General features: G+C 32.9%; 1 protein-coding gene across 5 annotated transcripts in view; it reads left to right on the top strand.

Annotated features, from left to right (window-relative positions):
- IQCM (IQ motif containing M) overlaps positions 1-13455 on the top strand; it is a 491365-nt gene that overhangs the window by 176246 nt on the left and 301664 nt on the right. For 3 of the 5 annotated variants that reach the window (XM_074276430.1, XM_074276432.1, XM_074276431.1), the window contains one exon: positions 3288-3406. The exons of 1 other annotated variant lie outside the window; for it this stretch is intronic. In XM_074276430.1, coding sequence (XP_074132531.1) covers positions 3288-3406 — 119 coding nt within the window. Of the gene's footprint in view, positions 1-3287; positions 3407-9816; positions 9858-13455 lie in introns of all 5 variants that reach the window. One more of the 5 variants, XM_074276433.1, reaches the window with a different exon arrangement.

The raw sequence follows: 13455 nt of genomic DNA, 5'->3' as shown, positions 1-13455 counted from the left end.
GGAAGCTGAAGACAGGAAAAGCTAGTTTACATAAGTAGCCTAAGTGGTAGAGAGGGTATTTTTAAAATTTTACTTTATGTTTTTAATTATATGTAAACATTTTTCACATTCATATTTAAAAGTTTTGAGTACCAAACTCTTTCATTGAGAAGACAAGCATTTTGATATAGGTTAGACATGTGCAGGTATTGAAAACATTTCCATATTAGTCATGCACAAGTAGAATTTTATCTTAGGTATTTTGACGATTTATAGGAAAGTTTTCCTCATAGTAGAGTGTAATGGAAAGAAGCTAGATTTAAGAAGACCCGAATTTATAACATATCCCTGCTATTGGAAGCTAGGTAGCAAAATCTATGGAGTGCCAGATCTATAATGAGGAAGAACTGAGTTCAGAGCAAACTCCAGATACTTCCTAGCTGTGTGGACTGGTCACTTAACCTCTGTTTGCCTCTGGAAAATGAAGGATAATAAAAATATATACCTCCCAGCTTTGTTGTGAAGATCACAAGAAATAATTGTTGTGAAGCACATAGGAAACACTATGTAAACATTATTATTAATTTTACTAGTTATATGATCTTGGGATAATTAGAACCTTTGTCAGATTCAGTTTTCTTATATGTAAATTTAATATATTTGTGCTTTTGTACTTCACGAGAGATGATGTAAGGATTAGATAAGGAGAATGAATATTGAAAGTGATTTATCAGTGTTAGATCATTTCAGTCATGTCTGATTCTTTGTGACCCCATTTGGAAATTTTTGGCAAAGATGGTAGGAATGATTTGCTATTTCCTTCTCTAGCTCATTTATGAGGAAGAAAAGTTTGGCAAACAGAGTTAAGTGACTTTCTTAGGGTCATACCACCATTCAGTATCTGAGGCTAGATTTTAATTCAAGAAGATGAGTCTTCCTGGTTCCAGGTCCAGCATTATATGCCCTGTGAATAAGGATTATTAATAAGCCAATAAATCGTATTATATCAATGATGGCTTTTTCTGTACACAACTGGACTTGCCTTCATTATATTGTTACCCATTGCTTACTACTTATTCAGGGACTACCCTAGAACAAAGCATCAAATACATTCCAGCTATTACTATTACAACCACCACCACCATCATCATATTGAGTTCACAGACCATTAATGCTATTAGAACAAACATTTTACTAGTTGAGCCTCAAGGAACATTACTGAAACAGCTAGCCATTTGCTAGATCACTAGAAAAGTGAGCCACTAATATAAAGATAATCATTACTAACAATAATAGATAATCATAGCTAATATTTTAAAGCATTTTCTGATTTGCAAAGTACTTTGTCTTCTCTTGTTTGATCAATTAGATCCTTCTTATTTTGTGATGTCATCTAAATTATATTTTAGTGGGGGAAAACCAGCTTTTCAGTTACCCTCTTTATGTAGACTTCTTAGGCATTTGACCCTAGAATAATTGTCTGACTTGAGTGCTCAAAATGGTTGATGTTTGTTTCTGTTGGCATTATGTTTTCTTGTCTATAGAGAGATTAGGGAAATGGGTAAACTAGCACTGTCTGAATTCCATATGTTATGATTTGGCTTAGTCCTTCAACTTGCTGGCTGATTCTCCTGAGTAGTTTGATATTGGAGGTAGATTTCTAATTAGAAACTAGTCTATAATTCTAATTTACAATTTGTATAATAAAACTAAATATAGCATTTTCCTCTTTATTCATGCATTTATTAATTACCTTTTGCATACAGAGCACAATATTAGACATGGTGGGAAAACAAAGGACATAGTTCCCTATACTTTGAATGCTTGTGGCCTAGGTTGGAGATTTAAAAGAAGACATAGATGAAATGGATACGATGGCACAGTGAACCCTATTGGATATAGTCAATGAATCTCAATTCTAACTGTAACTATGCTACTTTAGGGGCTTCTGTGATATTGGGCAAGTTATTTAACTTTTATGGGTCTGTTTCCTAATTTGTAAAAATGAAGAGCTTGGATTAAATGAATACTAAGATTTCTTTTAGCTCCAACTCTATGGAGTTTTAGTAGGCTTCACTGAGATACAATAGATCAGGAAGGAGAATAGAACTTAGTTGGAAAAAAATTAGAAGTCAGAATTCTGTCACAATTGGAATGGAAAATGCATGACAGCCTGAGTTGAGTAACAGTTATAATAGTGTGAGAATGAGAGTTGTTAATTCAAACATAGGGTTATTTTTTTATAGAATAACTCTTAATCTTCTTTTACTTTGTTCACTTTCCAAGTTTAAATTCATATTAGATATATATGATAATTGTCCTTATCAGTAGAAAAAAATATTTGGAATGATAGGACTTTTACAAACAAATACACATTGTATTTTTTCATTACTTTTAGCCTCTTCACCAAATTCTATTAAATACATTGTAGTAATTCATTTTGTTGAATTAATCTGAAATTTGTGCTGTCAGAGCAGGTCCAGATTTTTTAATGCATTTTTTAAGGAAAAAAAACTTGACTTTTCCCTTTTTAGAGGTGCTCTTCATAGATCTAAGGTTTCCAATCCAAATCCAAGCATTTACTAAGCAACTACTATGTGGCAAGGCACTGTTATTTGAGATGGGAGAGGTGAGGGTGGGAGTGGGAGGGAGGGCAGAAGAGATAAAACAAAGACAAAGAAAACCCTCCATCATTCTCTGCTTTCCAAGACTTTACATTATACTGAGTGTATGGAAAAATTCTTTAGAAATCATAAGCCATTGTTATACTAACTATAATTAGTATTTACATAGGACTTTAAAGTTTGCAAAATGCTTTACTTATATTATTTGATCCTCACAATAGCCCTTTGAGGTAGGTGCTGCCATTGTTTCCACTTTATGATGAAGAAACTGAGGTACCATGATGATAAATGACTTGAGGCAAGTTCAAATTCAAATCTTCTGCATTCTGAGTCAAATACTTTCTCTGCTATATCATCCAGGTACTCATTCTTCTTAGCAGAAAAATCAATTCTACCTCTCTTTCCAACTTATCATTGTTCTGAATAGAGAGAAAAAGAGACTGAATTAAATGAATCAATTAGTCTTTTGATTATGTAATGAACACCAGAGAGTGATTCACTTCATGGAAACCTTATACCCTGTAATAATCACTTTTTCATTTTTCTTAGACAAGATTAATTTTAATGCATAAAAGTGATCCCTTAGAGATGATTTAATCTTCTTCTTATGACATTAAACTACATGATTAGTAGGTAGTTTTCCTGCATCAATATTGTTTTAACTTGCATTGATTATCCTAACAGGAAGACCATACATTGAATGGAGAGGAATTGTAGCAGAAAAGTATGATACACGTTTTCTTTATAAAGCGGGTTTGCTTAATTTAAGTCAGCATTCACTGTACCGAGAATATTTGCATAATGTAAGTATAAATGGACAGTTTATAGCACTATAGGAAGTTAGTATGGTATTATATGGATAGAAAGATAGCCTTGGATTCAAGTTTTGCCTCTTATGTGATCCTGGACAAGTTGTACCTGCTCAGAGCTTCCATTTTTCTCCCAGACCCGACTCAAGTTGCAGGCTACATTGGTAGATGGAGTTTCCTTATTGGGAGTTCCCCACTTATGGTGTAGTGGATTAGCGTGCTGGTCTTGGAATCAAGAAGACCTGAGTTCAAATGCAGCCTCAAACTCTTCCTTAGTGGGCAACCCTAGGCAAATTAGTTAACCTTTGTCTGCCTTAGTTTCCTGAGCTTTATTTATTTATATTTAAAGATATCATTGCTATAACCAAGATAATAATTTTAATAATTTCATACAATTTAAATATGCATAAATAAATGAGGATAATAATAGTGTCTACCTCCAAGGAGTGTTGTGAATATGAAATAAGTTGATATTTGTAAAGCACTTAGCACAGCATCTCATATACAATAAAGGATTAATAAATGCTTATTTTATTAGTGATATAAGCAATATGCTTACAGTTTATCTTAGGTCCTTACTCATCTATATCCATATTGTTGGCTTTAAATTGATCACAATCTCTTTGAGGAAGACAGTCACTATAGTGCTTGGTACTTTCCAAAATATTTAATAAAATCTTGTTGTATTGAACTGTTTGTGTATACATTTGTGTGTGTGTGTATATGTATACATATATATAACATATATACCCAGATATTTGTATAATGTACATTCACATATATATATATATACATATATATATATATACAATACACATATATGTATTGTGTGTATATCCCTAAATTAAAAAAAAAAATTAAGAGTCTTATGGACTAATTGGTCCTAGACAAGGAAGAAGGCGGCTTTCTTCTTTTGAGAATCACTGACACTTAAGGAAAAAAAGTCAATTAAATGCTGTTGCGTGCTACATGAGAAAAACAATTTAATTTAGTTCCCCCACCCTTTTTTTATGAGAGAAATACAATGCATGCTATTCATTGCTTTTCAAACACTATTCACAGTTTTCCCACTGGGTTTGTCAAACCCATACTTCATTGAAAATGAGATAGTCATAGCAGTCCACCAGGGAGAAAATTATTATCTTGGCTATAGCAATGATAGATTTAAATATAAAGATTTTTTTTCTGAATAGAATTTATATATCTATATGCATATGTACATGCTTATGAATATATACCAACACATGTATCAATCAACCAATTAATAAACACTTATTAAGTACCTGGCACTTTGTGAGGCCCCAGTGATATAAAGAATAACATGAAACAGTCCTCTCCTCAAGGAGCTAACATTCTCTCTGTGAGTATATGGAACATATACACAATTAAGGACATACAAAATACATTGTCTATAGTTGTTTTTGCTGGCTTTCTTGCTGTCCCAAGTACACAACTTTTTTTTACCTTTAATTTTTTAGATTTTCCAGCCTGTCTCCTATGTGCTGAAAGTTTTCCTGCTTTATCTCAAAACTGCTAGCATTTCTAGCTCCTCTTAAAGCTCAGTTCAAATGCCTTCTTGTCCAAGAGGTCTTTCCTGAATTCTGTTTATCCCAGTGTGTCACCTTCCCCACCTGCATTACTTCACATTTACCTCACGTGACATAAAACACTACTGCTGAATGCAGATAGTGTCTTTTTTTCACATTTCCTTCATACATGTAAAATACATTTTCATATTATCCATGTTACAAAAGAAAACACAGATCAAAACAAAACAACAAAAATAAAGTTTTAAAATAAAATAAGAATTTTTGCTGAGGCCAGGGGCCAATGGAATATGAGGTCCACTCCCTCTTTCTTTCTGAGAGATTCATTTGCTTTCTGTCCAGGTACATAGTCTGCCTAAGATTGGTCATAGGAAGCCTGACCTCTATCTAGAGGAGCCAGGTTCCCTTTCCCCCATATTCTCTACCTCAAGAAATCCCAACCCATTATTCCAGGACAAATCATTTAAAGCACATATATAGATCTCTAGAAAGATAGAATGGAAAGAACATTGTAAATCAGATATGGGGAAGGTATTTATTTCCATGTTGCAATTATAATACATCCAATTAAATATTAATAGACACAGTGAACATTTAAAGAATAGCTTAAAACAGTATTCAATAGCTTGATAACTAATTTTATATACTCTCAGGGAACTGATATTTAAACTTCATCAGAACATAAAACATTTTGTGGACCTGTTAATTAACCATTTTGCATTTTCAATTCTCCTATTCAGCTTCTGTGTACAAAGAACTACTGGTTTATAATGCCTGGTAAAATCTGCTAGAGTCTTTGTATTCTCCTTTTGTCAATAGTCGTCTTTTCTGATGGAGAAATTCCCTTTTCTGCCAGTTATAGAGCTCTAGAACTTTCAAGTCTATAAGTTCCCTTAAAGAGTGGATATGTACACATTGAGGCTGATGCTTAGTTATCTATTCAGAAAAGGGATCACAAGACAGCCATAGATGTAAGGTCTGTAATAATGTATTTTATCTATTGTAGCTGTCACATGAGAATTGTTCCCATTCTTTCACTACCTTTCACTGGAAGGTTCAGAGTTACATAATGCCACGTAGAAAATTGATAAAAAATGCTGTTTCTCCTTTTAATTGAGTCGACTTCAAAAAAACTAGAGCACTGAGACTCTATGTTCCTAGATTATCTAGAAGTTCTTTGGGCTGGCTTCTATTAGCCAGGACACTAGACTTGCACTATACTTTATATTTATTAACTAATGTGCAAATTTATTGTTTGCCCTGATTGGATTGTAAGCACTTTAAGAGCTGAGACTATATTGTTTGCGACTATATGTTGAGAACTATATGTATCTTCTTCCCAACAAAATTTCTAACATGTAGCAGACTCTTAAAATAAAAACAACATTGTTTGAATTGAAAAGTATCTTGGAAGTTATGGAATTGAACCAGCTTTTTTATGGATTGAGGGAATATTGACAAAAAGTAACTCATATTCAAGATGGTGAGAGTTTGGATTAGCAAAGAGTATGTGAAAATTTAGAGGAAGGAATTAAGAGGAGAAATATAAAAGGGAAAAAATCTGTAGGATTTTATGACAATTTGGATATAGGATTTATTTATTTTATTAATTTTATAATCATAACTTTTTATTGACAGAACATATGCATGGGTAATTTTTACAACATTATCCCTTGCACTCACTTCTGTTCCGAATTTTCCCCTCCTTCCCTCCATCCCCTCCCCTAGATGGCAGGCAGTCCCATACATGTTAAATATGTTATAGTTGGATATAGGATTTATGTTGACATTGACTTTAAGGCTTTTTTGAGGAAGATGGTGATTATGATGGAAAATAACAGGATTTGGGAGTGAGAAGGGAGCTCATCAGCCATCTAGTTTAATTTGTGTGCATAAAGTAGTCATTCTGTTGCATTTGACTAGTGGTCAACCAGCCCATTACTTGGAAGATTTCCCAAAACAGGGAATCTCATCATATCTCAAGTCAATTTATTCCACTTTTACATGGTATTGTTAAGAACTTTTTCTGGGAAGCTATGAAGGGTAAATGGTTAAGTTCAGATGAGTTAAGTGGCATTGTAACATTGCTGAAAGGATAGGATATTAAAAGAATAGAAAATATATGATCCCCTCACATGGGAATCTGAGGTTCTACATTTTCTCTAATTCTGCTGTTTGTGTTACTATACGCTAGTGATGCTGTTTATCTGCTTATTTGTGAGATTTCATTGGTATAAAGTAGTTTCTGAGCTAGGTGGCACAGTGGATAGAATGCTACGAGGCAAGAAAGCATTTTTCTGGGTTCAAATCTGATATCAGACCCTTACTATCTGTGTGACCTTGGACAAAATCACTTAAGCCTTTTGTGCCTCAGTTTCCTCATCTGTAAAATGAACTGGAGAATAAATAATAGAAACTCTAGTATTTTTGCCAAAAAATACCATATGGAGTCACAAAGACTTGGACATGACTAAAATGATTGAATAATAATAACAGCAGTTTCTGAGTATCATCAAGGCTTTTTGTAGGATCTCTTATCTGTAAAGATAAGCTGTAAGAATTTCTATAAAACTTAAAAAAAAAATTACCAAATAAAACAAGCTTCAAGATTTGTGTTCCACTTTAAAAGAACCACATTGACCAAGATGGCATATAGAATGATGGGAAAATTGAATTAATAATCACTATGTATCCAGCTCTATATGACATCAAAAGACTTATATTCAGGAAGACCTGAATTCAAATCTTATCTCAGTTACAAGCTGTATGACCATTAGTAAGTCATTTCTTTGAGCCATTTTTTTCTTCCTAAGGGGATTAGACTTCATAAATTTTATGGTGACTTCCAGACTTAAATCTATGATCTTATTCTCTAGATTGCTACTAGATATTAGGGAAAGGAACAACTTATGGCCCATAATGGCTACAAGATCTCAGAAAACTGGAAAAACAGGTCAGCCTCATGCTACCATATCAGTGCCATATTAGGAGTTGTGGCCTCTGACTCAATCAATAGTTGTCAATAGCTGAATTAAAAGCTGATTCCCAAGCAATATGGTTGTTGCACTTTTGTGGTCTTGTACCTCTTTGGCTTGTCATTTTTTAGGATCTGTATTAGGTATTGTCCAGGAGTTCTTATGATATAATTGAAACTTAGTCTTCAAAGATGTGGGCCTTAGAGCCAAGATGGGGATATAAAAGCATGAACTCATCTGAGTTCTCCCAAATTCCCCTCCAAACTAATAATGCCTTAAAACAAGTTCTGAAGTGGCTGAACCAACAAAAGGACAAAATGAAACAATGTTTCAATGAAATAAATCTCTATTTTTCTCCTATATTAATAGTTATTGAATCAGAACCAGAATTTTCCTGCCTTTTTACTTCCTCATCCAGAAATCAACCAGTATGGGAAATCTCTCTCAAAGACTTAGCCAGAGTACATATCTAATCAGACAGTAAAAGACATTCTAAGTTAAGCTTAATGGATTAATTTTTTTAATTGAAAAAAAAGTCATTTATTTAACAATTTTAAAGCATTTTATTTTCAAAACATTTGCATAGATAGTTTTCAGCAATCACCCTTGCAAAACCTTGTGTTCCAAAACTTTTTTTCCCTCCCTTAGATGGCAAATAATCCATGTACAATTCTTTTATACATATTTCATGGATGAATTCTTGCTCAGGTCTTGGAAAATGTAGAACCTGCCTTTCATTAAAGAGATGTTAGTGAAAATTGTTGTCTCTTTAACCAAGTTTGGATAACCCAAGTCACATACCCTAACATACTCATTGTAATATAGCCCAACCTCTCATAATATTCATTTTCTCATTAGTTGTTAGCCAGAGTTGATTGCCACCCTCAGGAACATATGTCCTTCCAAGGGCAAATAAACCGTGAGCCTATTATCATGAGGAGTCTTTGGTGGAAGAAAGATGGCTAAATATCCAATCTTTTATTAATAAACATGCTGGCATTTTTAATAGAATGACTACTTACTCAGAAATTAGGTCTTTTGATCTATTTAATCACCACAGTTAATCACCACAAAGGAATTTTAGAGGAAAGGAGACAGGTCAACAGTTAGGTGTCCTAGAAAATACCCTCCTTTTTGCATGCTCACTGGTGAAATTTTGCCACATGAAAATAGGGCCTTTCCTGGGAAACTGTAAGTTAAGATTTAAACTCTCCTCTCAACCTGAAACTTCTGATTCTAACCTTTGATCAATAATAGAGGAGACTATATGTTGATTCTGAGTGCTTGAACTGTATCTCTGATACAGTTTTTTGCCCTCACAATAGGGGTTAGGGTCTCTTCGACACAGGCTATAGAATCAGATCCTGAAACATTTCAGTCTTGGTGTAATTAAGAAAGCATGGAAAGTCTCTTATAGGTAGAGTTCCTCTAAAAGCCCTAGATTTTTGGCAGGAGATGTGGTGTCCTGCCAAAGAGAGCTTTTAGCTGTTCTATTTAAACGGGGTTCAATATTGGAACTGAGGCAATTGTGAGAGAACTCTGTGTTTTAGATATCACATATATTTGCTAAGTGGGGAAATTGAAAAAGCAGAGTGAGATTTCACCAAGATAAAAAGGGTAGTTTAAATTTTAAATACTTCTTTTCTTGTCTTTTGACTGAGAATTTTGGAGGTAAAATCAGGCAAGGGGATTTTTCTTTGAGAACTTCCTTGAAGTAGAAGACCTAATTTTTACCAAGGAGCCCAGAGCTGAAACCTATAAAAAAACAAAAGTCACTTTTGATTTTTTAATGGGCAAAAGAAGTGAAATTCAAATTCATGTAAAGTGAAGTTAAATAGCCACAAAAGGGATTTTTTTTTCTTCTTTTTTTTTGTGCTTGAAGAAGTGAAGACAAAAGGAAAAGACCAAGCCAATGTGAATCAGGTGAGTAACGACCTTGAATGAAATTTGATTTTTAGATCTAAAGCCTGTGCTGGCAAGAAACCTTTCAAATACAGATTACATTCATCCTTTAAGGGAAAAGATCCCACCTTTGCTTTCACAGTCCTGAATTGTGATCAGGTTGAGGGGTTGTTTTAACATTCTTTAGAATTTGTTTTAATGGACTTTTAGAAAAACTTGTGAAGGAATTGAGGCCAGACACCAGTCCTCTACTCCAATTCTGTGGAAGTTTGACTCCTCTGTAAATAGAAAAATGAAAAATGAAAAAAAAAAAGTTACTTGATTTGAAAGCCAAAGCAGGGATACTATGTAAAGGTAGAAGAAATTTGATTACCAAACGGTTGCTAAATGTGATGAATAAAATCTTTTAAAAAAATTCTTTGAAATGGAATAGCTGGAAATAGTGATTCTATAACAAAAAATACCTGGAATAAATAGCCCTTGAGTAATTAACATATACTATTAATTTAAATTAGAAATTGAGGTTCTATATATGAGATTCTACAATTGGAAAATTGATGCAAGTATAATTGAATTTATTCTAGTCCCATTTTAAGTAAAGTTTATTTTATACCCCATTTATGTGATGCGTAATATATTGAAGAAAAATATCTGATATTAATGTGATAATTCATTGTTTTAGAAGTATTAATGGCAGCCAGATAGCACAGTGGATAGAGCACTGGCCCTCAAGTCAGGAGGACCTGAGTTCAAATATGAGGTCAGATTTGAACTCTTCCTAGCTGTTTGACTCTGGGCAAGTCACTTAACCCTCGTTGCCTCAGAAAAACAAAACAAAACAAAAAAAAAACAACCGCCCAAAAGAAATGTTATTGGAAATGTTTACTCTTCTTTTATTTTTGGGGTTATGGATTTAATTATTAAAAAAACTTATGTGAATATATTAATAGAAACTGATGAAGTTGGAGTAGCAAATCTTAAGTTCAAAATACAAGGCTCAAAGCACTAGGCACATGTGAAGAATTCTCAGTGGTGTTCTTTTTGCCAAAAGATATCTTTATTTACAAGAAGAAGTTATAGACAGAGGTTCAGTATTCTAAAAGATTTAGCTATAACAAGGAGAAAGACACCATGAGGCAGAGGTCAAGGGAAGGAAGAGGAGAAAGACACCATGAAGTAATAAAAAAAGATTTTAATTTTTGCAAAGATGGCATAGACCACAGATGGATTTTTAGGGGAAATTTTACCTTGGGGATTTGATATCATAATTTGACTTTTTGATTGGATATAGTGAGATGGAGTTTCCCTAGACCTCCACTAAGTGTAGGACTGTAAGGCTGAGCTGAACCTATTAATATCTTTCCCTGCTTGCTTCAGGGAGTATTATAATCCTAACAGTACTGGGCTTTCTCTGTTAACACCCAGGACCACATGAAAATCAGTAGCAGATTGCCGAGTTAGGATGTTAGTATTTTAAAATTTCAGTATCTAGTTCAATGCTTAGATTACTATCAAGTGATTTGAGTTCAGTGTGTAATTTCAAATTGTTTGTAAAACTTTATATATGTTTCCTAGTATATGTAGCTTGAAATTCCTGGGAAAATGGAACTGGAAGCTGAATAGTTAGGATAGCTTATCTCAAATAGGCAAAGAAGATAGGGGATTGAGAATTGATTCAATTCTTTAAGGAAATTGAGGAAAAGATTATACAGAGCTGGGAATTGTCATCAATTATCTTTAAATATTTCTATACATACATATAAATAAATAATAGAAATTTATGTATTTAAATTAAAATGTTACTATTATTGCTTATAAATATGAATTTGATTTAAATCAAAATTTGTCCTGAAGGAAATAAAAATGGGATCAGAATGTATTTTCCTATCAGGATAATTATGGTAAATTAGAACCTAGTATAAAAGACATTTGTTATTTGGTATTAAGAAATTTATTAACAGTATGACCTTATGTCATTTTACCTTTTATACCAAATTATCTTATATCTGTTTACTTCAGTTTACTGTCCTGAAAAGGGAATAGAGTAGCACCCACTTCCCAGGTTTGCTTTGAGAATCACATGATTATAAATGCTTAACACTATGCTTGGCATAGGGCAAGCACACAAATTTTAACTTTTTATTATTTCTTTAATTCAATGTAATTGCTTCATACTTGCTAACTTTATATGGAGTTTTAGATGTGATCAGAATAAATTGCCAATGGTGATGAGATCAATGATTTCTGTGTAAAGTAATCTGGAAATGCAGTCATCTGAATCAAGGCCACTTCAGGTGCATGATTTTGTTTGGTAATGTGTTTTATTATGTCAAGTTTTAAATACTTAAACTTGTTTATAGTATAGTTATATTTCTAAATTTTCTCATATTGTGAAATTGGTAAACTATTGCATCAGCCATGTTGTTAGAAAAGCAACTTCTCTTATAATCAGTTGTTAGATTAAGAATTGTACTATGAAAAGAAGGTTTAAAAAGGCATTTTGATGACCTTTAGGTAATTTCGTCAGCATGATCTAATATTCTGAAATATTGCAATTTATGAATTTATAAACTTCCAGTTTTTGCTGTAATTTAAGAGGAAGTTTCATTTAGAATTATTTGCCTATCATTTATGTAAATTATGAGATTATTAACTAAGTTATTTGGAGTTATTGTGATAATCTTAAAATTTATCAAGTATTTATATAGGTATTTTAAAAAAGAAAATGGGTAATTGTACAAAGGAAAGACCTGACTGGTTTCTTTCTGGGTGCTGGCAATATTTTCCTTGTGACCGGGGAGATCTGGAATTTGGCTATAATATTATTGGCAGTTTTCATGTGGGGACCTTTTTCAAGAATTGATTGGTGGATTCTTTCAGTTTCTATTTTATCCACTGGTTCTAGAATATCAGGGCAGTATTCCCTGATAATTTCTTGAAAGAGGACATCTGGGTTCTTTTTTGATCATGGCTTTCAAGAAGTCCTATAATTTTTTAATTAAGTCTCATATTTATTTTTCAGGGAGATAGTTCACATTGTCTTCTATTTTTTTTTTTTTTCATTCTTTTGGAGTTCTCTTCAGTGAATTTTTGTGTATCTTTTTCATTTGGTTAATTCTACTTTTCAAGGCATTCATCTCCTCATTGGATTTTTGTACCTCTTTTGCTATTTAGTCAATTTTCTTAGTGCTTTTTTTTCTTTCATAATTTGTGTGTGTGTATGTGTGTCTCCTTTACCAAGCTATGAATCTTTTTTTATGATTTTTTTATATCACTCATTTTTCTTCTCAATTTTTCCTCTACTTCTTTTTCTTGATCTTTTTAAGCTATTCTGTGGTTTGAGACCAATTCATCTTTTTCTTGGAGGCTTTGGATGTAGGAATTTTGACTTTATTATCTTCTTCTGAGTATATATTTTGATCTTCCTTGCTACCATAATAACTTTCTATAGTCAGAACATTTTCTCTGTTGTTTGATCATGTTTCTAGCCTACTTTTTGACTTTTAACTCTTTTTCTTTAGTGAAGCTCTGCTTCTAGAATGAAGGGAGCACTGTCCCAAGCTTTAGTCATTTTGTGCTACTATTTTCAAAGATACTTATAGGGACCTATAAATTTTTA

This window comes from Sminthopsis crassicaudata, chromosome 6 (assembly GCF_048593235.1).
Source record: "Sminthopsis crassicaudata isolate SCR6 chromosome 6, ASM4859323v1, whole genome shotgun sequence".
In the NCBI taxonomy this organism is placed as follows: Eukaryota; Metazoa; Chordata; class Mammalia; order Dasyuromorphia; family Dasyuridae; genus Sminthopsis; species Sminthopsis crassicaudata.
The sequence above is the reverse complement of the archived record's forward strand: the minus strand, read 5'-3'. Positions and strand labels throughout refer to the sequence as shown.